The sequence below is a fragment of the Leopardus geoffroyi genome, chromosome C1 (genome assembly GCF_018350155.1).
Source record: "Leopardus geoffroyi isolate Oge1 chromosome C1, O.geoffroyi_Oge1_pat1.0, whole genome shotgun sequence".
Taxonomy (NCBI): domain Eukaryota; kingdom Metazoa; phylum Chordata; class Mammalia; order Carnivora; family Felidae; genus Leopardus; species Leopardus geoffroyi.
Genome location: NC_059328.1, coordinates 2,136,268 through 2,159,259, shown reverse-complemented (window position 1 = coordinate 2,159,259; position 22,992 = coordinate 2,136,268). Strand labels below are relative to the sequence as shown.

General features: G+C 64.9%; 1 protein-coding gene across 6 annotated transcripts in view; it reads right to left on the bottom strand.

Moving 5' to 3' along the window:
- TP73 (tumor protein p73) overlaps nucleotides 1–22,992 on the bottom strand; it is a 61,354-nt gene that overhangs the window by 3,541 nt on the left and 34,821 nt on the right. For 5 of the 6 annotated variants that reach the window (XM_045475394.1, XM_045475393.1, XM_045475395.1 and 2 more), the window contains 7 exons: nucleotides 16,132–16,374; nucleotides 4,536–4,722; nucleotides 4,070–4,185; nucleotides 2,535–2,644; nucleotides 2,075–2,217; nucleotides 1,749–1,837; nucleotides 1,352–1,473 (listed from right to left, as the gene is read on the bottom strand). In XM_045475394.1, coding sequence (XP_045331350.1) covers nucleotides 1,352–1,473; nucleotides 1,749–1,837; nucleotides 2,075–2,217; nucleotides 2,535–2,644; nucleotides 4,070–4,185; nucleotides 4,536–4,722; nucleotides 16,132–16,374 — 1,010 coding nt within the window. Of the gene's footprint in view, nucleotides 1–1,351; nucleotides 1,474–1,748; nucleotides 1,838–2,074; nucleotides 2,218–2,534; nucleotides 2,645–4,069; nucleotides 4,186–4,535; nucleotides 4,723–16,131; nucleotides 16,375–16,618; nucleotides 18,431–22,992 lie in introns of those variants that run through there. The other variant, XM_045475398.1, reaches the window with a different exon arrangement.

Sequence of the window (22,992 nt, the reverse complement as noted above, 5' to 3'; positions counted from 1 at the left end):
AGGAGGGGGGCACCAAGCAGGGGAGCTGGATGCCCGTCCTGGCGGGTGGAAGTGGCCCCATACTTCCCACCAGGTGTTGGCCGGCAGGGGGGTGCGGTGGGGGCCGGGGCTGGGGGGGTAGGGGGTCCTGGGACCCAGTGAGGACCCAGTGGGGTGGGGCGCCTGGGGCTGGGCCCCCCAGCACCCCTTCTTCCCCCTTCCCCAGGAGCAGGTCTGGGACCCAGTGAGGACTCAGTGGGGCAGGGTGCCTGGGGCTGGGGGGGGTAGGGGTCCCGGGACTGGTGGGGTAGGGGGGGCCCTGGGCTGAGGGGTTAGGGGGGTCCCGGAGCTGGGGGGGTAGGGGGTCCTGGGGCTGGAGGGGTGGGGGGCCCGGGGCTGGTGGGGTGGGGGGCTCGGGGCTGTTGGGGTAGGGGGGGTCCTGGGCTGGGGGGGTAGGGGGGTCCCGGAGCTGGGGGGGTAGGGGGTCCCGGGACTGGAGGGGTGGGGGGCCCGGGGCTGGTGGGGTGGGGGGCTCGGGGCTGGGGGGTAGGGGGGCCTTGGGGCTGGGGGGTTGGGGGCTCCTGGGCTAGGGGGTTAGGGGGGTCTCGGGGCTGGGGTGGTAGGGGCGTCCCGGAGTTGTGGGGGCAGGGGGCCCGGGGCCGGGGGGGTGGGGGGCCCGGTGCCTGGGGGTGTAGGGGGCCCGGGGCCGGGGGGGTTGGGGGCCCGGGGCTGGTGCGGTGGGGGGCTCGGGGCTGGGGGGTATGGGGGTCTTGAGGCTGGGGGGTTGGGGTGTCCTGGACTAGGGGGTTAGGGGGGTCTCGGGGCTGGGGTTGTAGGGGGTCCTGGGACCCAGTGAGGACCCAGTGGGGTGGGGCGCCTGGGGCTGGGCTCCCCAGCACCCCTTCTTCCCCCTTCCCCAGGAGCAGGTCTGGGACCCAGTGAGGACTCAGTGGGGCAGGGCGCCTGGGGCTGGGGGGGGGTAGGGGTCCCGGGGCTGGTGGGGTAGGGGGGGCCCTGGGCTGAGGGGTTAGGGGGGTCTCGGGGCTGGGGTGGTAGGGGCGTCCCGGAGTTGTGGGGCAGGGGGCCCGGGGCCGGGGGGGTGGGGGGCCCGGTGCCTGGGGGTGTAGGGGGCCCGGGGCTGGTGGGGTAGGGGGTCTCTGGGCTGAGGGGTTAGGGGGGTCTCGGGGCTGGGGGGGTAGGGGGGTCCCGGAGCTGGGGGGGTAGGGGGCCCGGGGCTGGTGGGGTAGGGGGGGTCTCGGGGCTGGGGTGGTAGGGGCGTCCGGAGTTGTGGGGCAAGGGGCCCGGGGCCGGGGGGTGGGGGGCCCGGTTCCTGGGGGCGCAGGGGGCCCGGGGCTCGGGGCGCCGCACTCACGGCCTCTGAAGCTGCTGCTGCTGCTGCCGGTAGGCGTCCACCAGCTGCTGTGGCACCAGTTCCATCAGCTCCAGGCTCTCCTTGACCTTCATCAGGATCTCAAAGTTCTCTCGGCCCCGCACCTGAGCACACACCGGGGGACCCCCTGCACAGGTGCTCGTGCAGCGAGGCGCCCCTTCTTCCGCAGGGCTCCCGGGAACCCCTTCTCCCCCCTTCCCCAGGAGCAGGTCCGGGACCCAGTGAGCGCCCACCATTCCTCCCCTCCCCGGGGCTCTGCACCCCCAACAGACGTGGGGCTTCGATCGCTCTCGGAGAACTAGAAAGTGCGACGAGTTGGTGGCCCGTGGCGTCCTCCCCGGCCGCCCCAGCCTGGGCGTCACAGACGGAGGACACTCACGTGCATGTAGTACACATCCTCGTCCCCGTGTCTCCTCTTCTTCACGTTGGTGCCCAGGGCGGGGACGGCCGGGGGGCTCTGTTTGAAGGCTGCAAGGGGAGGCAGGGGAGGCAGGCCACTTGCAGATCAAGCCACAGGACCCCTGACACCCAGCGTGCGGCGGGGATGGGCCCAGAGACCAGTAGCCCATTCAAGAGGGGCAAACCCAAGGCGGGGCCCACGCTGGATGGGGCCGGAGCCCCGGCAGCCTCGTGGCTCAGGCCCGTCGAGGCACGTTCGGCCCGGAAGTCCCAGGCGGCCCCCACGCCCCAGCCCAGGCCACTCACCGCGCTTGCTGCCAGCCCCGTTCTTGGCTGCACTCTCGCTCAGGGCCTGCTGCTCGCGGTAGTGGTCCTCGTCAGCCTTGCGGTCTCGGCCGGGACAGGCGCAGATGCGGCCCTCGAAGGACCTGCGGCCCAGCACCTGTCCGCTGGCGGGGCGGGCACGGCCAGAACCGTGAGCCTCGGGGGCCTGCGCCACCCACCTCGGCCCCCACGGCGGGGTCTTGAGGAGCCAGGGGACCAAGGCGGAGCACCCAGCCACTCTGAGACACCAGGTCCCCTGCGTCCTCCCAAATCCCAGGCCCTGCTCCGGCAGCCCTCGCAGCCAGGGGGAGCCCTCCCTCTGAAACTCACCTCCAGCGCCAGCACCATTCCTCACCCCGCCCCTCTGCGTGCCGAGCCCCCGGCAAAACCGCCCCAGGTCCCCGTCCACCCCTCCCCCACCCCACGAGCCCAGCAGACTCACTCCCGGGTCTCCAGGGTGATGATGATGAGGATGGGCCTCCGGTTCATGCCCCCCACACAACTGCTGTTGCACATGAAGTTGTACAGGATGGTGGTAAATTCTGTCCCCACCTACACACGGGAGAGGGGAGGAAGCAGTGCTATCAGCATGCAGGCCCCACCCTCCGAGGCGGGTGCTTCTGGGCCAGGCCCCGACTCTAGGTGGGCCTGGGGGAGAGGCAGGGCCCTGCGCTGTGGTCCTCTGGCCTCCACCCATCTACCTACCCATGCGCCCATCCATCCACCTCCATCCATCCATCCACCCATCTTTCCTTCCATCCATCCATCTTTCTATCCATCCACCCATCCACCCATCCACCCTTCCTTCCTTCCTTCCTTCCTTCCTTCCTTCCAACCACTCATCCACTTATACCTCTCATCTACCCACCCAATCATGCACTACACTGAGTGCCATGCTCTGTGCTGGCTCTCGGAGGCCCAAAGTCCTGTGGTCTGGTTGCCCCAACCACGTCTCCTAACATAGATTGGAGGTCAAGCCCTGGAGGCTGGGTGTGAGCGGGCATGCGCACAGGTCTCTGTGGGCACAAAGGTGTGTTCTGCGTGCTGCAGGCTCTTGTGGGCAGAAAGGTGAATGGCACTGCTCTGGCAGAGACAGGGACCAGAGCCATCTGAGTGGACCCCCGTCTCCAGCACATGTGTCCATTTCCCAGGGAGTCTGTGGACAGCTGCGCAAGGAATCCAGGGCTCTTGACTCCTGGGCATCCCAGGACCACAAAATGGGCAGGTGTCATGGTCTCCCTGAGTCAGGATATAAAACTCAGTCACTGGCTTAGGCTAACCTGGACTTTCACCAAACTGCTGGCACACAGAAGCCACCAGGGGGCAGGAGAGCCCTGCTTTCCTGGCAGGTGACGTAGGGCAAGGGAGGAGGGAGTGCAGGGTGGTCACACCCCTTCCCGGGGGCTGGGGGTTTAAGGGGCCAGGTGCAGGGCTGGGGCCTGGGGGTCTGGGGAACTGATCACAGTTTGGGGAGTCTAGGGGTCAGAGCCAGGTGGAGGAAAGGTGGGGCTCGCTGTGCCCCCTCACCCGTGGAAGCATGGCCCACGGGCCCAACTGGGGCCCACCCCCAACCCACCGTCACTGCTCAGCCCCTCACCCCCACCTGGCTCCACCCTCAGCTTCTCTGGCTGGGCCCTCACAGCAGCCCCAGAACCTTCTGCTGCCTTCAGGTCACAGCAGAGCCCCGCCCACAGCTCTCCGCCCGCCCACCGCCCACCTCTGGCCTGGACCCTCTTCTCCAGGCCTCTCTCCTGTAGCCAGAGAGGCCGAGGGGGGTCCCACCTAGACCTGCACAGAAGTGACCAGAAATGAGTGCCAGGCGCCAGGGGCTGGGGGTGGGGGCAGGAGGTGAAGAAGCTGCTCCACAGAAAGACAACCCAGAGGTGCTGGGGACAGTGGGTTGGCCATCTGAACTGACAGGAGTGCTCCGTGACCGGACCCTCACCCTCGTGGCTAACTGCAGGGGCCCCCACCTACCTGCGGGGGCTCGTAGGGAACCATGACGCTCTGCCTGCCTGTGACAGGGTCGTCCACGTACTGTGAGAGATTGTTGCCCTCCACGCGGATGAGGTGGCTGGCCGGAGCAGACTGTCCTGCCGGGAGGGGATACCGCTTCAGGGGGCTGCCCAGCCAGGGCCCGGTCACCCCTGTGCCAGGCACATCGCAGCAGACTGGGGACCGCAAAGGCCAGCCCCACCAGCCTGGTGGGGCTTGGGCCACCAGCCCTGATGCCCTCAGGGTGCCTGGCCCAGCATCGCTGCTGACCACTGTCCCCTGGGCACCGGCACCCCAGGCCCCAAGTACAGCTGGGAGGAAAAAGTGCTAGGGAGGGGACTTGCCGGGTCCACGCTGTCAGCCCCTGCTGTCTCTAATCACGGATGCCCGAGGCGAGCCCTCCCTCCCGGGGTGCCCTGGCTGCTGGGCACGGGGCCGGGGGCCTCACCTTCATTGAAGTCTCGCCCGAGCTCATGGTTGGGGCAGCGCTTCACCACCTCAGTCACATGCTCTGCCTTCTTGTAGACGGGCATGGCCCGGATGACGGTGCCCGGGGGCGGCGGGGTGGACACCTTGATCTGGATGGGGCACGTCTTGGCGATTTGGCAGTAAAGCTTCTTCAGCAGCGGGGAGTACTGGTGGGGATCGGGGGGCAGGGTTGAGGCCCCGGCTCGGCACCCTCACTCAGCTGCACCCCACCCCCAGCCAGGAGTCTCGCCCCTCCCCGCATCCCCTCGCCCACTCGGCAGCACCGGCCGCTTTGGGCACAGGGAGAGCAGACGGCTTTCATCCCGCCATCGCTGGCTGGAGAGGTTGGCACCATTACGTCCATCTCACGGGTGAGGCCAGGAAAGGCCGGGGAAGGGGGAAGCTGATAGAGAGTGGGGGCTGGGAGCCAGGGGTGCCCTGTCGAGCCCGGCTCCTCCCCACCCACACCCCCATCGCTGTCAACCGTAGGCCCCCAGGGCCCAGCAAGAGCGCTTGCAAAGCCTACCCTTTAAAAATAGGAAGTTTTATAGTGTTTTTCAGATATGTTTCTCAATCGAGTGAAGAAGAATATGAAACATTGAGTCTGAGGGGTTGAGCTCTGCAGCGTGGCATGGGCCACCGGGGACCTCAAAGCCCTAGTACCTGCAGCCCAGGGACCCTGTCCTAGGGAGGGTCAGATGATGCCCTTCCTGACCCTGGCAGGGGCCTCTGGGGGCAGTGGCCGGGGGACCAGGTCGCCCACCCAAGGACCCTCGCATGAGTTCACAGGAGACCCTGCTGGTGACCACAGGGGTAGCCACTAGTTTCCAAGCTGACTGGCTTCTGGGCAGACCCGTCTGGGGCTCCCCATGCCTCCTTCCCCCAGGGACAGTGTTCCTGGTCTCAGGTTCCTGGCCCCACCCCACAATCTCCCTGCCCCCCCACAAATCCCCGGTGACCTGGAGTCACCCCAGACACAAAGTCCGGAGAGTGCCCCATCACACCCCACCACGGTGGGGTCAGAGAAACCGTACTGTACCAGGAGACACCGCTTCAGACAGGCGCCCAGCTGGGGTCTGGTCACCAGAGGGGACTGGAGACCACAGGCTGGGGCTCACGGTTCACAGCGGGAAGTGTACCCACCATGCTAGAGTCAGGGCAGTTGAGGCCGGACACATGGATGACAGAGCCAGAGAAGGGGCAGGTCACAGCCCACTTCTGCCAAGGAAGCTGGGGGGCCCCGACACCCTCACACTGCAAAGGTAAGGCCCCCACTGGCCTCCAGAGCCCCCCTTCTGGCCACCAAGGGACACAATGGACACTCAGCTACTCCAAGTGTACAAAAAGCAAGGGGTGGGAAACATAGGGAGATGGAACTTACCCAGAGCCCCAGAGCAGGGGGTCCTCAGTGCCCTCACAGCCTTTGGCCCCACAGTGTGAGCCATCCTTCCCCTGATGAGCTGACCGGGGCTCCCTCCTGGAAACACCCATCCCTGGGGTGGAGTTCAAGGCATTCTCGGGGGTGTTGGACCTTGTTCAACTTTCCCTTGGCGCTGAATTCAGTACCCGCCCCTCACACCCCCGTCACAGAAGGAAACTGGATGCCGTGGGCTTCACCACCCCTTCCCACTCGCCAGGCTCCCTGGAGCCCGGTGCAGCCTGCCACCCCATACCTGGGACCCCCACCTCTGGCGAGAAGCAGAGTCCCCAGACCTGCTTACAGTGCAGGAAAGAATGATCACACACAGCCCTGGGGAGGGGGGGTTGTTGAGGCCCTTCTGGGAAGAGCAGAAAACAGGGCTCAGGGAGTGGGGGCAGCCTGCTTGTTGTGGGGCTCAGTCCTGCTTCCCAGGGGGTGACTGCTGACCTCCGATGTCCTCATCAGTACAAATGCTGCCTCTTCACTCCCCGAAGCACCAGTTTGGGGGATAAGCTGGGTGCCCCTGCCCAGGACAGCAGCAGCCTGCCCAGCCCAAAGCAGACACCGGGTGCCCATTCGGCACCCCGCTCTCTTGACCCACAGTGAGGCTTCAGAACAGGTCCCCGGCTCTCAGACAAGTGTGCAGGTGGTTTCAGGCAGGGAGCTGCCAGGCAGGCATCCTAGAGGCCCTCAGAGATGCTCAGCAGGAGAGCAGTCACCCAGGGGGTTTTCCTGATGGAGGAGGCCCCCCGGGAACTGTGAGCCCCGGCTGGCCTGCAGGGACCCGAACAGAACCAATGATAGGGGCAACCGGGGTCCAGAGGGCCATCGCTGCAGCAGTGTTTGTGGGGTGCCTATTGTTTGCCAGGCCCCAGAATCACGAAAGAAAATGGGCTGAGAGGCCCCTTCAGCCTTCAGAAGAATCTGGACTTACTGGAGGCTCCCGCCTGAAAGCGTCAAGAGGAGAATGGCCTTTGAGGCCTGGCCCCCAGGTTCTGGTGCTTGTCAGCAGGATGCTATACTCCACTGGACAGACCTCTCCCAGGCTGGGCAGGCGGCCCGCTGGCTGACCACACTTAACACCCTTGAGCCGTCCGGCCATGGCCCAGTGTGCAGTGTCACTTCCAGGCCGGATGGCTCCCCGCCCCTCTGCGAGCAGGCCCTCCAGTCCCCTCTCTGGGGCGACTACCCAGCGGCTCCCATCAGTCAGTCCTCTGACCTCGTGATCCCTCCACGGCCTGAGATGGGGTCTGTTGGCCCCCCAAGGGCCAGGGGCCTTGGCTCATCAGCCAGCAGGGAGGGAGCAGGACTCCAGGTGCAGCCCCGCAGGCCTGTCCTGACAGTGGGGCGGGGCTTCAAGGCCCCTGACCAGCGGAGACTTTGTGAGCCCTCCTCTGCAGGCCCTGTGGCCGGCGGGGTGGGGGCGCCCCTTCGGTGTCCGTGTCTGGGCGTCGGACCGAGGCCCCGAGGTCCGGGGGAAACGCAGGGGCGCGTGGCCGGCAGGCGGGGATGGGGGCGCCCGGGGGTGCTCTCCGTGTCAGGGGGCCGCAGTAGGTCCCAGGAAAACGCAGGGACACGTGGCCGGCGCGGGGTGGAGGAAGGGCGGGGACGGAGGGGCGCGCGGAGGACGCCCCGCCCTGGGGAGGAGCCGCGGGGAGCTGTCCGTGGTACCCGCGCCGGACCAGGCTGGGCTGGGAGCGCGGAGCCGCCTAGGGTGGGCGAGGAGAGAGGGCCCCGCTTCCTCCCTCTGCGTCCCTGGCAGGGCCATCCCCAGCCTTGGGCCTGGTCCCACTCCCCACAGGGGTGTCCCTAGTCTAGTGCCACCCCAAGATGATTGATAATATGGCCTTGGGCACATACACCAGCCACCCCACCCCTGCAGGGATTGAAGCCACAAATGTCTAGCCCGGTCCTGGCAGAACAGCGAACGGCAGGCTGGAGGGATGCCTTGAGGCTTCCCTACACTTGGTAGCATGCTGCAGGGGCACAGCTGCTGGGCTACAGGGGCGGGAGGTGGGCCTGGAGTGGGGAGGCGTGGGGTGGCCAAACGCAGGGTGGGGTAGCCTGTGTCTAAGAAGGCGTGAGCCCCCACCCCCCAGCCAGCTCCTTCCCTCCTCCCGCAACTCCTGGGACTCAGGCATGGGCAGGTGGGGAGGAAGACTCCTGGGTCCTGCCTGGTCCACAGAGAAGGTCACGTGAAGACGCCTCCTCTCCCTCCCTCTTGCCTCTCCTTCCCTAGAACCGCTAGATGGATGTGTTTCAACAGATTCTGAGCTGATAAAATCTTATTTATCTTCGGCTGTTGACACAGAGCCGTCCAGACTTGCCTGCCCCGAGATGCATGTATCCCTTCGTGTTTGCAGGAAACGGTTTGCCCAAATGCTGGTGTCTGCCCATCCCTGCCCTCCCCCACCGGACCCTCCCCCCATTAGAGTCCTCGACGGGCCCTGTCTGGCTGGGAGCCCGGGGCCTGGCAGGGCTGGCGCGGGGGTGGCAGGCGAGAGGGTGGCGGGTGGCAGGCGAGGCTCCGTGGCTGTTAATTTCCTCGCACCCGCTCCCCGGCAGCTGGGTGCCCGGCATGGGCAGGTTTGGACAGGAGGAGAGTGGAGAGGTGATAATAGGTTGTCTGTCATTTTCCAGGGACGTGTAGCATCTTGCAAACCGCAAATACCGTTAACCAGCTTGGGCGAATCTGTTACAACAGATTCTGGAAGACGGGGCCTTGAGGGGGGGCTTTTATTTTTTTAAATGATTTTTTTTTATAGCCCACTTTTATCTGCTTGCCGCGCGTGTGTGTGTGTGTGTGTGTGTGTGCGTGCGTCTGTGTTCAGAGCCACATTTCTCTCCTCTCTCAGGTTATGGACCCCTTTGAGGACCTACCCAAGGCCACAGACTCCCTTCCTCCCTAGAGAAGCTCCCACAAGAACACTTACCAAGAAGCTGTGTGGGTTCATAGGGTGACCCCCAAGACCCACAGGGGGCCTAGGCCAACAGCCCCCATTGATAGCCCTCCTGGGTAAGGAGGGGCCCCTGAGTGACACAAGCCACATTGCCACACCCCCTTCTGGTGGCCTCCCCTGCTCCACGGAGAGCTGCTGGGACATGGGGTGGGCTCTGACATGTCAGGGAGGTCTGGGCAGGATAACAGGGAGGGTGCCAGTCTGTAACCATCACCCCAGCCCATTTCAGAGTACCCACGGACAGAAAGCGGTGAGGGTCCCTGCACAAGGAAACCCACAGCCAACGCCCCACCTTGGCCACAGGCCTGGTGGCTGGAGGCTCCTGGGAGCTCCTGGACGCTGGTAGGCTGCAACCGTGCCTGATAAAGAAGCCTGCCGAGAATCCTCAAGAGCTCCTGGCTAGGGGAGGAGACACACGCATCTGCTGACACCCTGCACAGGCTGGTCAGGGGGCTCCCTCGCCGGGAGCCCAGAGAAGGATAAACGGGAGGCAAAAGCGGGCTTTGCGGGTACTGAGTGACGCTGACCACTATCCAGGGGCATCCCCAGAGGCTGTGGGCCAGAGGCTGCCTACCTGTGAGAGGTGGGCCTGGGGCTGGCAGCGACACCCCTCAGGAGCCTGCCCCCCCCCACATCCTAGAGCCTGTTCCCAATCAAGGGAGCAGGAGCCCCTGGGACCCTCACGACCTGGAAGTACCATGCCCTGGGAAGTGGCAAGCATCCCCCTCAGGCACTCCCAGGCCACAGGGACTTGGGCCTACTCCGCCCTCCTCCCACACATGGCTGCAAGCCGGGAAGGATGTCTCTGGTGGCTTCTGTCCTGGGCTAACATCAGGGGTGGGAGCACTGAGACCCCTGAGTCCCCTTTGTCTCCACCAGGCTAGCCCTGGGTCCAGGAAGACTGCCACTCGAAGAGGCATGCAGGGGGACAGAGCAAGGACACAGGTGCCAGGCACAACATGCTTCTTCCTCTGGCCTGGGGTCAGGGGCAAGGGGGCCAATGGGCGGGGACCTGCCCTTGGCCTCAGATACCCAGGCCCTGCCATCTGGCCTCCCCTGGACCCTGAGGAGGGGGCCTCGAGGACGGAGAGGGTAAGCAGGACGTGTCTTTGGGGACCCAGCTGGGCTTGCGGGGAGCCCCAGCCTTCCCACCAGGAGCCACCCTCCTGGCCAAGAGCACAAATGGTGGCCACGTCTGAAGCACCAGGATCTGCCTCAGCCGGGCTCAAGCATAGTTCCTCTGCCTGTGAACTTGGTTTCTGACTTTGCCAGCTGGAGAGCCCAAGCCTGTCCGTCCTGGCCTCCCAGAGAAGGCAGACACCCCGCTGGCTGGCCCCATGGGGAAAACACTGGTAAGAATGCAGCAAGGCATGGCTGTGAGCCAGACCAGAGAACTACCCGTGTGGGGACAGAATGAGGAGGCTGGCCACCAGCCCGGCTCTGCTCACCACAGAGGGTCCCCTCAACTGCCAGGGGAAAGATCCCCTATGACCCTTAACGCCCACCTTCCCCTTCTGAGCTGCTTGGCCTTGTCAATGTAGTGCCCATAGGGTCAGCCCGCCTGGGCAGGGTGCGGGGGCCAGCAGGCACCTTCTGCTCAGAGGATGGTCCTGGGATCCTCTGACTGCAGGCACCCCATTCTGGACATGACTGCCAGTCTGGTGAGTGCAGGCACAGGTGGGCCAGCTCCTGCCCCCAGGGCCCAGAAGTTTCCAGATGGCCTGGGCCTGGGGCCGGCCCAGCTGCAGGTGGCTTGGGAGCGGGGAGGTTGGCCCGGCAGTGGCCACAGTGGGGACGGGTATTCAGAATGGCCTCGATGGCCCTGTATCAGCTCCAGCTGGGGGCCCTGGGCACGGGCTCTCCTGCCTCTGACCTTCCTGCCATGGAAGCTACAGGTCAGTCTCCAGTTCAGGACCTCAGTTAAAGACCTGCCCTCTGGCCAGGCAGTGGTGAGCAGGGTTTTTTCACTCTTAAGAAACTGCACCCTCTGCCAGCAGGACAGGAGCCCACAGCTTCTCCAGTGAGCTCGGGGATGCCCCGGACACGTGGGGATGGGCATTTTCCAGCTTTTAAGGCAATGGTTGGCTGGAATCGAAGATAAATACCCAGCGAAGCCCCGGGGGAAAAGGAGAGTTTGGGACCCTAAACATCTGACTGCCCTGCAGAGGGCAGTGGCTCCTAGTGCCAGGTGGTGAGGATGTGGCACCCCCTCGTCTCATCCTCCCCAAGGCCCCGGAGGAGCCAGCTGGCTCCTCACATAGGAGGATGAGGAGGAGAGGGGAGGGGTTGCCTCGCCCCGGGGCACACAGCCATGGTGGACGAGGCAGGTCTGTAATCCCAGGGGGACCCTGGGCGTTAGGCCACCGCGGGATCCCCCAGCAACCCCTGAGCTTCCACTTTACTGAAGCTTGGAGTGCTAGTCACTTGTGCGAGGCGGTGCTCCTGCCCTAAAACGAGCCCGAGCGTAGCAGCCCTGTGGCCCTGTCCAGCCCGGGGGCCTCACACCTCACCCCAGCTCTGCCGCCCTCGAATTTCTGCCCCCTCCTCTTCCTGGGGCCGCCTGGACAAATACACGGATCGCCCCTGCAAGGCGGGGGGGGGGGGAGGCGTGGCCAGGGGAATTCTGGGGCCTGGGGTCCATGAACTCGAGCCCCGCTTCCAAAATCCTGACACGGATTTCCCCCGCAACTGACCACTGAAAAGCTTCACTGGTCGCTCAGCAGAGACCCTTGCCCAGAGTCCACAGGACGGGGGCGGGAGCCTCAGGACCGCGTGGCCTCCTCAGCCCCGGTTCCAGGAGGAGCTGTCCCCCCTATAACGGCAGCTACTGATGCTGGCTGGGCAGCCAGGGCCTGGGAGATGCCCCGGGAGAGGCGAGGAGGGGCTGTTCTCAGGCCCCGCTCCCGACTCCTCGACCCCCGGGCCCCAGCCCCGGCCCCACTCGGCCTCCAAGGCCAAGTTCTGCGACCTCCAAGCCCAGGGGCCCCAGCGGCTGCAGAGGGTGGTGAGAGAAGCGATCCCCAGCTCAGGCCACAGGCTCGGGCGCCGACACCAGCCAGGGCCAGCCTGCAGGAAGCGGGTCCCCGCCCCAGGAGCTTTGCACAATGCAGGCAATCACGGCAACTTCCCCTGTTCGCTCCTCATTCTGTCTCCACCATAGACACTGAGAGCTCTTCCCTCGGCCTTAAGTACGTGTAACTGCTTCTGGTGCCAGTAAAAGGTATTAATTCCACTTATGCATTCCATAAACTTTTAGGATAACGCAATTGATACTGTGATCATGTCGGGACACATCCACTATTATTTTCCTGCTCGCAAACCTCCGAGGGGCTGGAAAGTTTTCTCCCGAATCCATTAGTGTTGACTCAGCCACATTCTGCCAGGAGCCCCGTGGAGAACCTTTGTGTCTCCCGCCTGCCTTCCACAGGAGCCTCCTCGGCCAGGAGGGTGGCGCTCACGCTGCGTGAGCTGGCTGGCCCCCAAGACGGACAGACTGACGCTCGTGTGTGGGGCGGCTGGAGGTCATTCAGGGGGCTGTGTCCAGGCACCCCCGGGGACTAGCTGAGCCGTCACACCACGTGCACCCTCACCATCACGCCTCACGCTACCCAGCTGGGCCGGGGCTCCGACTGTCCCAAGCCTCTTGCCTGACCTCGGACCCCCCTCCCAAACCTACCAAACCCCAAGGACAGCCCTCTTCCCTGGCGAGGCCCAGCCTAGGAGCCGGGGGAGACTGAGCTGGGCTGGACGGCATCCAGATGCCCCTCTCATCGGCTGCTCCTCCAGGCTCCTGGGACCAGCCGTCCGTGTCACCGCCAACCCCTGGGGGGCTGCGGGGTGAGAGTGGCCGTCAGGGCCCAGAGGCCAGGCTGGAGGGTGCTGGGGAGGGCTTGGGACAGCGACAAAGGCACAGTCACTGCCGTCGCCGGCCGGGCTCCACCGTCCACCGGTCCAAAGAGCATCAGCGCCCCCGGGTGCCAGCCCTCGCTCGCCGCCCTGACCTTTTCGATGTAGGTCTCTCCTTGACGCCCCCAGAACCCCGAGGAGCGCCGACACGGGACAGGCCCTCACCAGGACGGCTCAACGGCAGCGGTTTGTGGGGCGCTCCCCGGGCTCCAGGCCCCGTTAGAAGTGGTCCCAGGAGGCAGCTCATTTGTCCTGTCACGACCGCACCCTCAGACCCAGGCCCAGAGCAGTGCAACAGACCCGAGACCTGGACCCTGCCAGCCAAACTCCCACCTCGTCCCGTCCCTGGCCCCCAGTTTATAATCTTGGAGGCTGAACACACATCCCTTGTCTGCTCAGTTGTGCTTGACCTGCCAGTCCTGGCCTCTGGGCGGGAGGGGTTGTCAGAACTCTGGGTCGGGACCAGGAGAGGCTGCACATGTGCACATGTGTTTGTGTATGCCTGTGCACGTCTGCGTGTCCCTGTCTTCACGCGTGTGCAAGGTGTTTCCGTATGTGCATCTGCGTGTGGCACGCACGCCTGTGAGCTGAGGGCTCCCCTCGGTGCCCAAGGAGCATGGATGTGAGATGTGGGGGTGCTCGCAGGGGGCCTCGGCCAGGCACAGGCCAAAGACCCCATTAACAGCTGCGGTCCCTTGGGGACTTGGTGAGGGTGTTTTTTCCGAGCGGGGACAGGAGTGAAGGCAACAGTCAATTTGGAATTGTACTTGAGAAAAATATGAATTATCTATCAGTTACCAGGCATCCGGCACGGCGGGAGCCACGCACGGCGCGGTGCGGAGCCCAGACAGCGCGCCCGGGAAGCAAGTCTGGGCAGCGCCCGCGCAGCCAGACCCCCAGAGCTGCGAGCAGGCGGGCGGCCGGGCAGTCCCCGTCCTGCACCGTGGTCCCGGGCAGGGAAAGGAGCCTATGGGGGGTCTTCTCCCAGAGAGCCAAGGTGCCAAAAATCTCATTATCAACGTCTGTCCCACCTCCACCCCCTGCGCTGACGAGGTCTGGGTGGGGTGGGGGGGGCAGGGACCGGGTGCGCCAACAACAGCACCTCCTTCTCAGAGCAGCCACGCGAAAGCAGAGGGCCCAGACAGGGAGGTGGGGATCGGGGCTCGGGCACGCGGGGCAGGGTTGGTCAGGGCTTGTGGGCAGAGCCGCTGGGCAAAGGTAAGCCCTCCCCTGCCCTCTGGTGTGGCTGGCCAGGGCAGGCCACCCCATGGGGCCACTTAGGGGCAGACAACTGTGACCCAGCCATGGGCTTTCCACCCTTAATGTCACTCCCCTGCCAGGGGAGGTGGGGACAGAGGCCCCAGGTGGGGGGTGGGGAGGGGGGGACAGCCAGCCGAGGTGCAGCTTCTGTCCCTTCCTGAGGACCAGCTCAGACCATCCAAGGCACTCCAAGGCCCCCAAGACACTGCAGAGACCCCCTCCTGCCTCCTCAAACAGTGGAGAGGAAGACAGCCGGGACCCCCTCCAGTGCTTGCCAAGATTCCTAGGGGTCCGGCAGCTCAGGCTTGGGTGACAGCATTGGTGCAGGAGGCTGGGACCCTCCCCTGAGAGGCTGCAGGAAGGGCTCGGGGAACGGTATGGAGTAGGAGTGGTAGTGAGTCTCCTGTCACCAGAGGTGTGCTAGTGTGGGGATGCCTCAGGAGCCTCCTGACCTGGCTTACAGTCACCCAGTCAAACCTCAAATCGTGGTGGGAGGACCAGGACCCCGCAGGCAGTGAGAGAACCCTCTAGCACCTGCAGCTTCAGAACCTCACCCAGGAGGACCAGCTCTATGGCACCCCATCCCCAGCTCTGCTGCTAAGGTGACGCACTGCTCCTACGGTGCCAGCCCGTGCTGCGTGGGCAACAGCCCTTTAAGCCTTACCACCAGCGACAAGGAACATTGCAGGGAAAAGTTGCAAATGAGGAAAACTGGGCGCCCACGGGGTGGGAGCCCCAGACCAGCGACGGGTCAGCAGCTGGGGCATCAGGGGGAGCTGTGACTCGGAAGCCAGACCCAGACTGGCCCCTGCAGAGCCTGACCAGCTCCCTGTGGTTCCACCCCACCCCCACCCACAGGAGCATGGGAAACAGCCCAGCAGGGCAGTGGGGATCATGGGACCCCTCCCCCCCCTTAAAGCAGCAGAGCCCCTGGGTCACCTGCTTGGTGCTCCTGAAGGGACACAGCCACCCTGCCTGGAGACTTCCCTGTTCCAGGGTCCTGTTTCCATGGACTGGGGGAGACCATGGAGCTGCTGTCCCCTGCAGGAGGTGACGCTGTCCCGTGGCCAGGACCCCCTAGATGTGTCCGGGGTAGGTACTGGGCAAGGCTCACTGTCCTTGTCCTGTAGGGGGGGGACAGGTGACCTGCCAATGCCCTGCGTGCCCTACCCTCAGAGGAAAGCCTGTGGTTCGTCCTGGGGATCTCCAGGTCCCTGCTGTGTCCCTGCCCCCGTGGGCATGCCTGGCAGCCCCTTCCTCTCGCAGCCGCAGCAGCGCGGTTCAGCGATTAGGACCGTAACCCCAGTGACCCCACGACCGGGAAGCCGGCCACGGGGTTCCCTGCTGGCCCTTACTAACGGCGTAACTCCGAGCGAGCTATGTTCCCTCCGGTGCCTCCTTCCTTGGCTGTAAAATGGGACAATAACAGATTCTATCTTGTGCGTTGCTGGGTGGTTTCTAGAGTAAGCTCGAAGCACCGGTGGGTGTGCGGGATGCCATCCGAGCTGGCAACGTCCCCACCAGGGGCCAGGATGCCCCCAAGCACGGGCGCCAAAGACCCGAGTCCGCACAGCTGCCGACCCAGCCCTGACGTCCCGGTCTCACACCCACGCTCACAGACAACAACCCAGACACTGTGCGGGCACAGCCCAAGCCCGCCAACCGCCGGACTCCGGACCTCCCCGCCGCCCCGCACCACCCGCAGGAAGTGGCCCTCTGCAGACCCCAGGGGGGCCGATCCACGCGCTTCCTGCTCACCCAGGACAGGACGCAAACCCCACCGGGGTGCGGGGACGCCGGCGGGTCTCCCTGAGGATGGTCTGCCCCTCTGGGGCCCCGCGGAGGCTGGCCGCTCCGGCCGCGTCCGTCTGAGGGGTGGGCACGCCCAGACTGCCCAGCCCCAGACCCGCCTCCTGCCCGACGCTCCTCCCGGAGGCGGCCGGGAACCCGGCAGGCCGCCCGGGGCGATCACCCCTCCCCGGCCCGCACCCCGCAGGCGCCCCCGGGAGCGGAGCGGACGCACAACTCACCGTCCAGGTGGCCGACTTGGCCGTGCTCGACTGCTGGAAGGTAACGTCGAAGTGGTGGGGGCCGGGGTAGTCGGCGTTGGAGGGGATGGCCGGCGCGGGCGACATGGTGTCGAAGGTGGAGCTGGGCTGCGCGTAGGGCGAGTGGGTGGGCACGCTGGCGGCGTGCTCCGGGGTGTAGGGGCTGGCCGAGGCCGCTCGGCTGCTCATCTGGTCCATGGTGCTGTTCAGCAGATTGAACTGGGGCTAACGTGGGAAGGGGGAGGGAGGGGGACACACAGTCAGGCTGGAGAGTGGAAACGCGCGGCCAGAGGTGTCCTGTTACAGGAGACTTAAAGGGCCAGCAGCTCAGTCATCCCAAATATTTCCCCGTCCCCCCCCCCCCACCCGACAGGTCACTGCTTGTGTTGGGATAAACTGACATATTCACCTCGCCTCCCCCCTCCATTGGCTCCGGGTGCCAGGGTTTCCGGGGCTCCACCAAGCACACCTGGAGGGAGCTGCTGGTGGGGGTGGCTCCCGGCCCTCCGGACCCTCTCACAGGCCAGCAGACTCAGCGGCACTCTCCAGGGGGCGGTATCCAGCCGGACACCCTCGCCTCCCACCCTGTGTTCCAGCCAGAAGCGGGGAGACCCCAGGCCCAGGGAGCCCGACTGTGGGAGAGGCGGGCCCGGCAGAGGGTGGCCCCAGCGTGTGGGGCCCATAGTCCCCTCCTACTGGTCCACATCCTAACCCTAACCCGGGAGCCCAGCCCCTCCCCCCCCCAACACATAGGAGGAACAGGGACTCTAAGCTGTACTCTGTGTGTGCACCTCCAGCTCACCCCCTTGGGGTCCCGGGACCCCGAGATGGGCCAGCCCCTGCCTGGGGCTTGAGGAGGCCCCAGCAAGGGGACCAGCCCAATCTAGGGCAGATCAGACTCCTCCTGGAGGGCCGGCAAAGAAGACGCCTTTCCCAATCTGGAGGCTTCGAGCGGCAGGTGGGCTGACAGATCAAAGAGCAGCTGATATTGGCCAGAAGGGCTCCTACCTGCAAACCTGTGAGCTGCTCTCTGTGCCAGGATGGTGGCGAGGTTTACTGTAATCCTCTCTAGGAGCCCGAGGTGGACACTGCCATTATCGCGTTTCACAGACGGGGACACTGAGGCACGTAGAGGGAGTGACCGGCCTGGGGTGAGGCAGTGGCCCCGAGAGCCCCGGACACGGGTGGGGATGGTGGGAACTGCGGGCAGAGGGCCTAGGGTCCCCCTGGGGGGCAGGGACAGACCAGCAGCAAGCGTGGGGTGGGGGGCTTGCCCTGCAGCCCCCGCCTCACCAGCCTGCCTTCTCCAAATTGCAAAGCACAGGGGTGCATCCCCCAGGGGGACCGGCTGTTCAGCCCCTCTCTGCCTCCTCCATCAGGAGAGAGGTGTGCATAACCCAGAGCCCCTCCAGCTCAGCATCCGTCTGGAAAGCACACGTTCCCCCATCGGGCCTGCTGGTGACAAGGGTCCTTGGAGCCTCTACTGAAGACTGCCAGTCTGAAGGAAGCTTACCACAATGGCTGATGGACCACAAGAAGGTGACAGGTGGCCATGGCTTCGTGGCTCCTGGAGCCCAGGGTGCTCCAGCCCCCAGGGGACAGCCACCTGAGCCCCCCCCCCCCCCCCGCCCCGGCTGAAACTGCCATCGGATGGACCCCTCGGGCAGGCCTCAGGCCTTTTCCGTTTGGACCTCCGGAGCCGTGGCCCGCTGTGAACCTGGGGAAGGGCCGGCAGCGGGACAGGGGGGCAGCGGACAGGGGACCCCTGCAGGGCAACCGCAGAGGCCTCCTTCCCCGCTCTGGCTCCCCACAGCCTTCCGTGCCTTCACCTGTCAACCTGGGAGGCCCCGGCACCCAGATGAGCAAACTGTGGGGTCTGTCTGAGGGAGCAGTGGGACACAACCATTCCGGAGTCAGACACGCCCTACAGGGAGCGCCACCAGCGAGGGCACAAAGCCAGCCACAGACGCGAGTATGCCTGCCGTGGGGTCCCCGCTGACAGCCGGCGGCCGAGTCCAGCCAGAGGCAGAGCAGTTGGCCACCAGGGCCTGGGTGGGGCTGGGGGCGGAGGCTAAGGGGCAGCTGGTTTCCTTTGGAGGTGATGAAGAGGTTCTAAAATTCACCGTCAAGGCGGGTACACACAGCTGTGAATATATGCAAACCCACTGAATTGCACACTTGAAATGGGTGAATTGTGTGTCAGGTAAAATGTAAGTCAATCAAGCTGTTTAAAACAAAACAACTGGGGCCCGGCTCCTCCCCTCTCCTGGCCCAGCAGGGGTGGGGGGCAGGGGCGGGGAGGAGAGCAAGCCTCCCCGCTCCACGTGGGGCCCCGGCCGGGGACCCCGGCGTGCCCTCACAGCCGAGGCAGCTGCTGTGGGCGTGGGCGCCCCGACTCCACACACTTGGCCACGAGAACATAAAGGGCAGAATCCAGCTCACGACTTCACGTTCAGCACGCGCCGAAACGGGCACCGTTTCCCATAAGTGAGATAAAGTGTTAAGTTACTTCCACGGGTTTCTTTTCACCGTTTGTTTTTCGACGTGGCTACTGGAAATCACACGTGCAGCTCACAGGCCATCTGCTCCGGCCGGGCCAGAGCTCAGGCCGCCAGGGGCTCACGGCATTCCGGAGGCTGCCACCTTCCCCAGCATCACAACCGCTGCGATCAGCAGCCCGGCCCCTGTCGGGGTACCACGGGCTGTCATTACAGAGTGCTTCCCGAGAGGCCTGCTGAGCAGGCGAGTGAGTGAGTGAGTGAATGAATGAATGAATGAATGACGGAGCGTGGGTGTGCCAGGCAATAGGAGGTCTCCCCCGGACCAATGCCCAGGATTGAAAGCCAGGTGGGAAGCCGGCCCTCCCACTCAAGGAGGCTGAAAGCCCACCGGGTCCGGGGGGGAGGGTGGAGGTCCCAGCCTGCACCCTCCTCCCCAGGCTCCGTGACCTCTCTCTTCCCTCCCAGGTGACCAGCCGTGGCCCTGGGGAGCGTCTGCCATGTTGCCAGTTGCGCCCTGGGCGACTGAGGGGCAGTGGGAGCCTCGGGGAGCACGGCACAACCCGGGGTGCAGGTCTGTCCCCCTCCCCACCCCCTCCCGACGGGACGGCCCAGGCCAGCAGGGCAAAGGGCCCCCACGGCCCCCCCTCCCAGAAATGAGAGACAGCCCCACGACGACAACAACGTTGTTCAGATTTTAACTTGTCCACATTCTTTACCGATCTGCGGCGGGTGCCAGGGAATTAGTCACTGAACCAAAAGAGCAAGGCTGATAGCATCATGTACCCAGCAGCCACAAGGGGCAGGGCCCGCGTGCGGGAGCCCTGGTGAGCGGGAAGGGAGCGCTCTGCACACCGGGCGGGCGCCTCAGACAGGCTCCCTCTGTCTGCCCACGAGCCAGCCAGTGGCCTGTGCTCACCCTCCTCCCTCCCGCCCCGTGACTCCGTGGCATTTTGTGGTCCAGCTTCCTGGGGAGCGCCCCTCCTCCCTAGGAGAGCGTCGGGCCCCTGTGCGGGGCCAGGGCCATCCCTGCTACCCTTTCTCTGAGTCCTGCTTCCCCAGGGACACCTGCGCCCACACCCCCAGGAAATGGCAGAGGGCAGAGGTTTCTGCCCGGTTTGCTTTGTGCCGTTTCCGCTTTGCTGCAGGGAACCCCGCTGCTTAGGAAGTGGGGCGGCTTTTGCATGGCTCCCGAAAGGTCCTTCCTTCCTTCCCTTTGCATTCCTTCCCAGTCGGATGGGGTGCACTGCACCCTGGGGACCAGCCCCACCCTGACCTCGCTGTCCAAACCGGGCCCAGCACAGCCACAGAGAAGCCTGGGGTGCCCTTCGTCCAGACCGGAGGCCCCTGGCAGCGGGAGGAACCTCGGGCAAAACCAGGACTTTTTTGGTTTGTTTGCTTTCAAGCAGAACTCCCAAGAGAGCGGGCTGATTAGGACATGCCCAGCCCGGGGCGGCCCGCATGTGCCTACATGTGTGTGCAGGGCTCCTGGGGCCGACCCAAGCAGGGCTGCGGGCGGGCGGGCGGGCGGCTTCCCCTCCAGGTCCCGCGGAGGATGCACCGGGCCCGGGCTCCGGGAGGGGCTGGGGCCGGGGGAGTACATCTCCCCCCAGATCCTCAGTGTGCCCTGATGGACCCTGGCGGATGGCCTGGGGGCTCCTCCCACCAGGGCCAGACAGGCCCCCCAACATAGTCTCTGTCCATTTGCTCCACAAACGTGTTTTCTGGTGCTCTCTGCCGACTCGGAGGGGACAGCGGGCAGGGGCAGAGAGGGTGGACGTGCCCTCAGGGTGCAGGCAGTTCTGGCCAGTGCGCCAGGGAATCCATCCCACGGCCTCTGGAGGGGGTCAGGCTGGCTCCCAGGGTCAGCACCTCTGGGGCCAGAATCCCAGGCAAGGGCATACATAGGCCTCGGGGCCACACGCCCGAGTGTGCTCACACGCAGGGCCCAGAACACGCGCTGGGAAGGGGCAAGGGGCTTAGACCTCAGGCTGCGGCCTCCAGCAGAGGGAGGAGGCTGCCCGATGGGAGGCCCCACCCCTGGCGTGGAGGTCCTGAACTGTGTCTGTGTCTGGCCCTCTTCTGGGAAAGGAGCTGGTCTCTGGCAGGGACAGCGAGTGGAGTCCCAGGGAAAGGGGGTCCAGGACAGAAGGAACCGCCCTGGGGTGGGGGTGTCCCAGCTTCCAGCCCGCCCTGCCCTGCATCCCCAGCCTCGGGGCCTCCCCTGTTCTGCAGACCGTGGGGGGCTGTCACAGCACAGGGCAGCAGCAGCAAAGCTTAGCACCGGGCTGGGGGCGGGAGGGGGGTGCATCAAGCTGGGGATGGCTGCACTGTCCTCACACAGTGGGGACACTCACTTTGGCCAGGATCTCAGGTTTCAGCCCCCGTCCCCTGCCCAGAGGGTAGCGGAGAATGGGGGCTGGGTGGGGGGGTTCAGAGGCCCCGGGAGCCAGGCCCCAGCGCCCCAGGCACCCCCACAGGCAGCAGAGGGTCCGGCCTGCCCACTGGTCCTCCTCTCCCGGGAACCTGAGCTCAGCCCAGCCCTCCAGCCCCTGCCCCACAGGCTAGACCTCGCCGCCCAAGCCCCCAGGGCCGGGGGTCCCCCCAGGGGGTCAGGTGGTGGTGCCTGGGCTGGTGATCCCAGAACGCAGGGCTCTCCTGGCCATCCCACTGCCCACCTAACACCCTCCAGAACAGGACTCTCTAATGTGCCCAGGTCTAGGATTAGTGCCGCCCACAAGGACCGTGTCCTGGGGCAAGAGGAGAAGGACAGGAGGGACCCCTCAGGTCCAGCAGGGTAGAGCAGGGCTCCGAGGTCCGCAGACCTGGGGGCCGAGGCCCCACCCCCCCCATGTGACCCAGCCGGGACTCCACCGCTCTCGGCCTCAGCTTTCTATTACAAAGTAGGGGTGAAGCCATCCATAGGACCGCTGTGGGGATCAGGAGGGTCCAGAAAGGCCATAACCTGTGACTGTACATCAGGAGGAATGACCCCTGCCCAGGAGGCCCCCCCAGAGCCAGGGAGCCGACCGAGCCGGACACACTCCTCTCCCCTCCCCCTCCTCCACACAAAGGCCCAACAAGGTAAGGGCTGCAGGGAAACAAACTGGGCCACCCCCAGACCCTCCCCACTCAGAGTTCAGGGCCGAGCGCCAGACACAGGGATGGGGTGAGCGGGGAGGCCCCCGTGCCCCAGAGAGGCCACGTCCCACTGTCCTGTTGCACCCAGCCCCAGACTGGAGGCTCAGAAAACTCTGGGCTGAAGGAAACGGACCCTGGAACTCAGCACACACGTGGGCCCGCAGCACCGCTCTTGGCCTGGGTGCTCTTTGGGGTCAAAGGCGGGTCCTGCCTCCGGGAGCGGCCACAACACATGGCCGGGTTTGCACCTGGAGAAGATTCTCATTTTATGTGTTTGTTGACAATCGGTAAGCCATCTCAAGCGGGTTTCGGGGATGTAGATGGAAAGCAAACTGCTCTTAAAAGTTTGTGTGCCGGTTGCCTCAGCCTCCCCTCCCTTCCCAGCGCCTGCGGCTAGTAAGACAAGACGGGAAAGTCGGGAGCACAGACCGGCTGTGAGCACGCGGCCCGCGACCAAGTGCAGCTGCCACACGCAGGGTCCCCCAGGTGGACCTTATTTTTCTAGTGAAAGTCGTAACAGAAAACCTCGTCAGTAAAACTTCAGATGACTCTTCTTATGTCCCCAGAGGCTCAGTTCCAGGCTGACTCACTTAGTGGAAGGGACTTGAGGGAGAGAGGAGACCTCCAGACTCGTCCCTGCACCAGGCCAAGCAGGGGCAGTGGGAGACACTGGGTTCAAACACTGATTCAAAAGATAGAGCCCCTGGGCCTCTGGGGGGGGGGCGTTGATAAAGGGTCCCCCAAGGAGCCCCCATCCCAGCCTCCTTTGTACCTCCTGTCCATACCACAGGGCCTTTGCTCCTGCTGTCCCCCTCCTGGAACACTGTCTGTCTCCTTGCCACCTGAAAAGCCTTTCAAGGCTCACCTCCTCTTAGGAGCTTCCCTGGCTCTTTTCACCTGCCTCTGTGTTCTGGGGCTTTCTCTCCCGCTTTTCTGGGTAGTGTGACAAACACCATGACCCACACCCTTGTGGGTGCGTACCTCGTGGGTGTCCATTTTCCTCTGGCTTTAACCCCGAAACACAGCTTAACCCCGAAACACTTGACCAACATAGGCTTAGGGGCACCGATACCCCATACAGTCAAAAATGCAAGTATGACTTTTTGCTACTAACCTACTGTTGACCAGAAACCTTACCGATACCATAAAGTCACGTAACACAGATTTTGTAAGCCACATGGGTCATATACTATGAAGTAAGCCA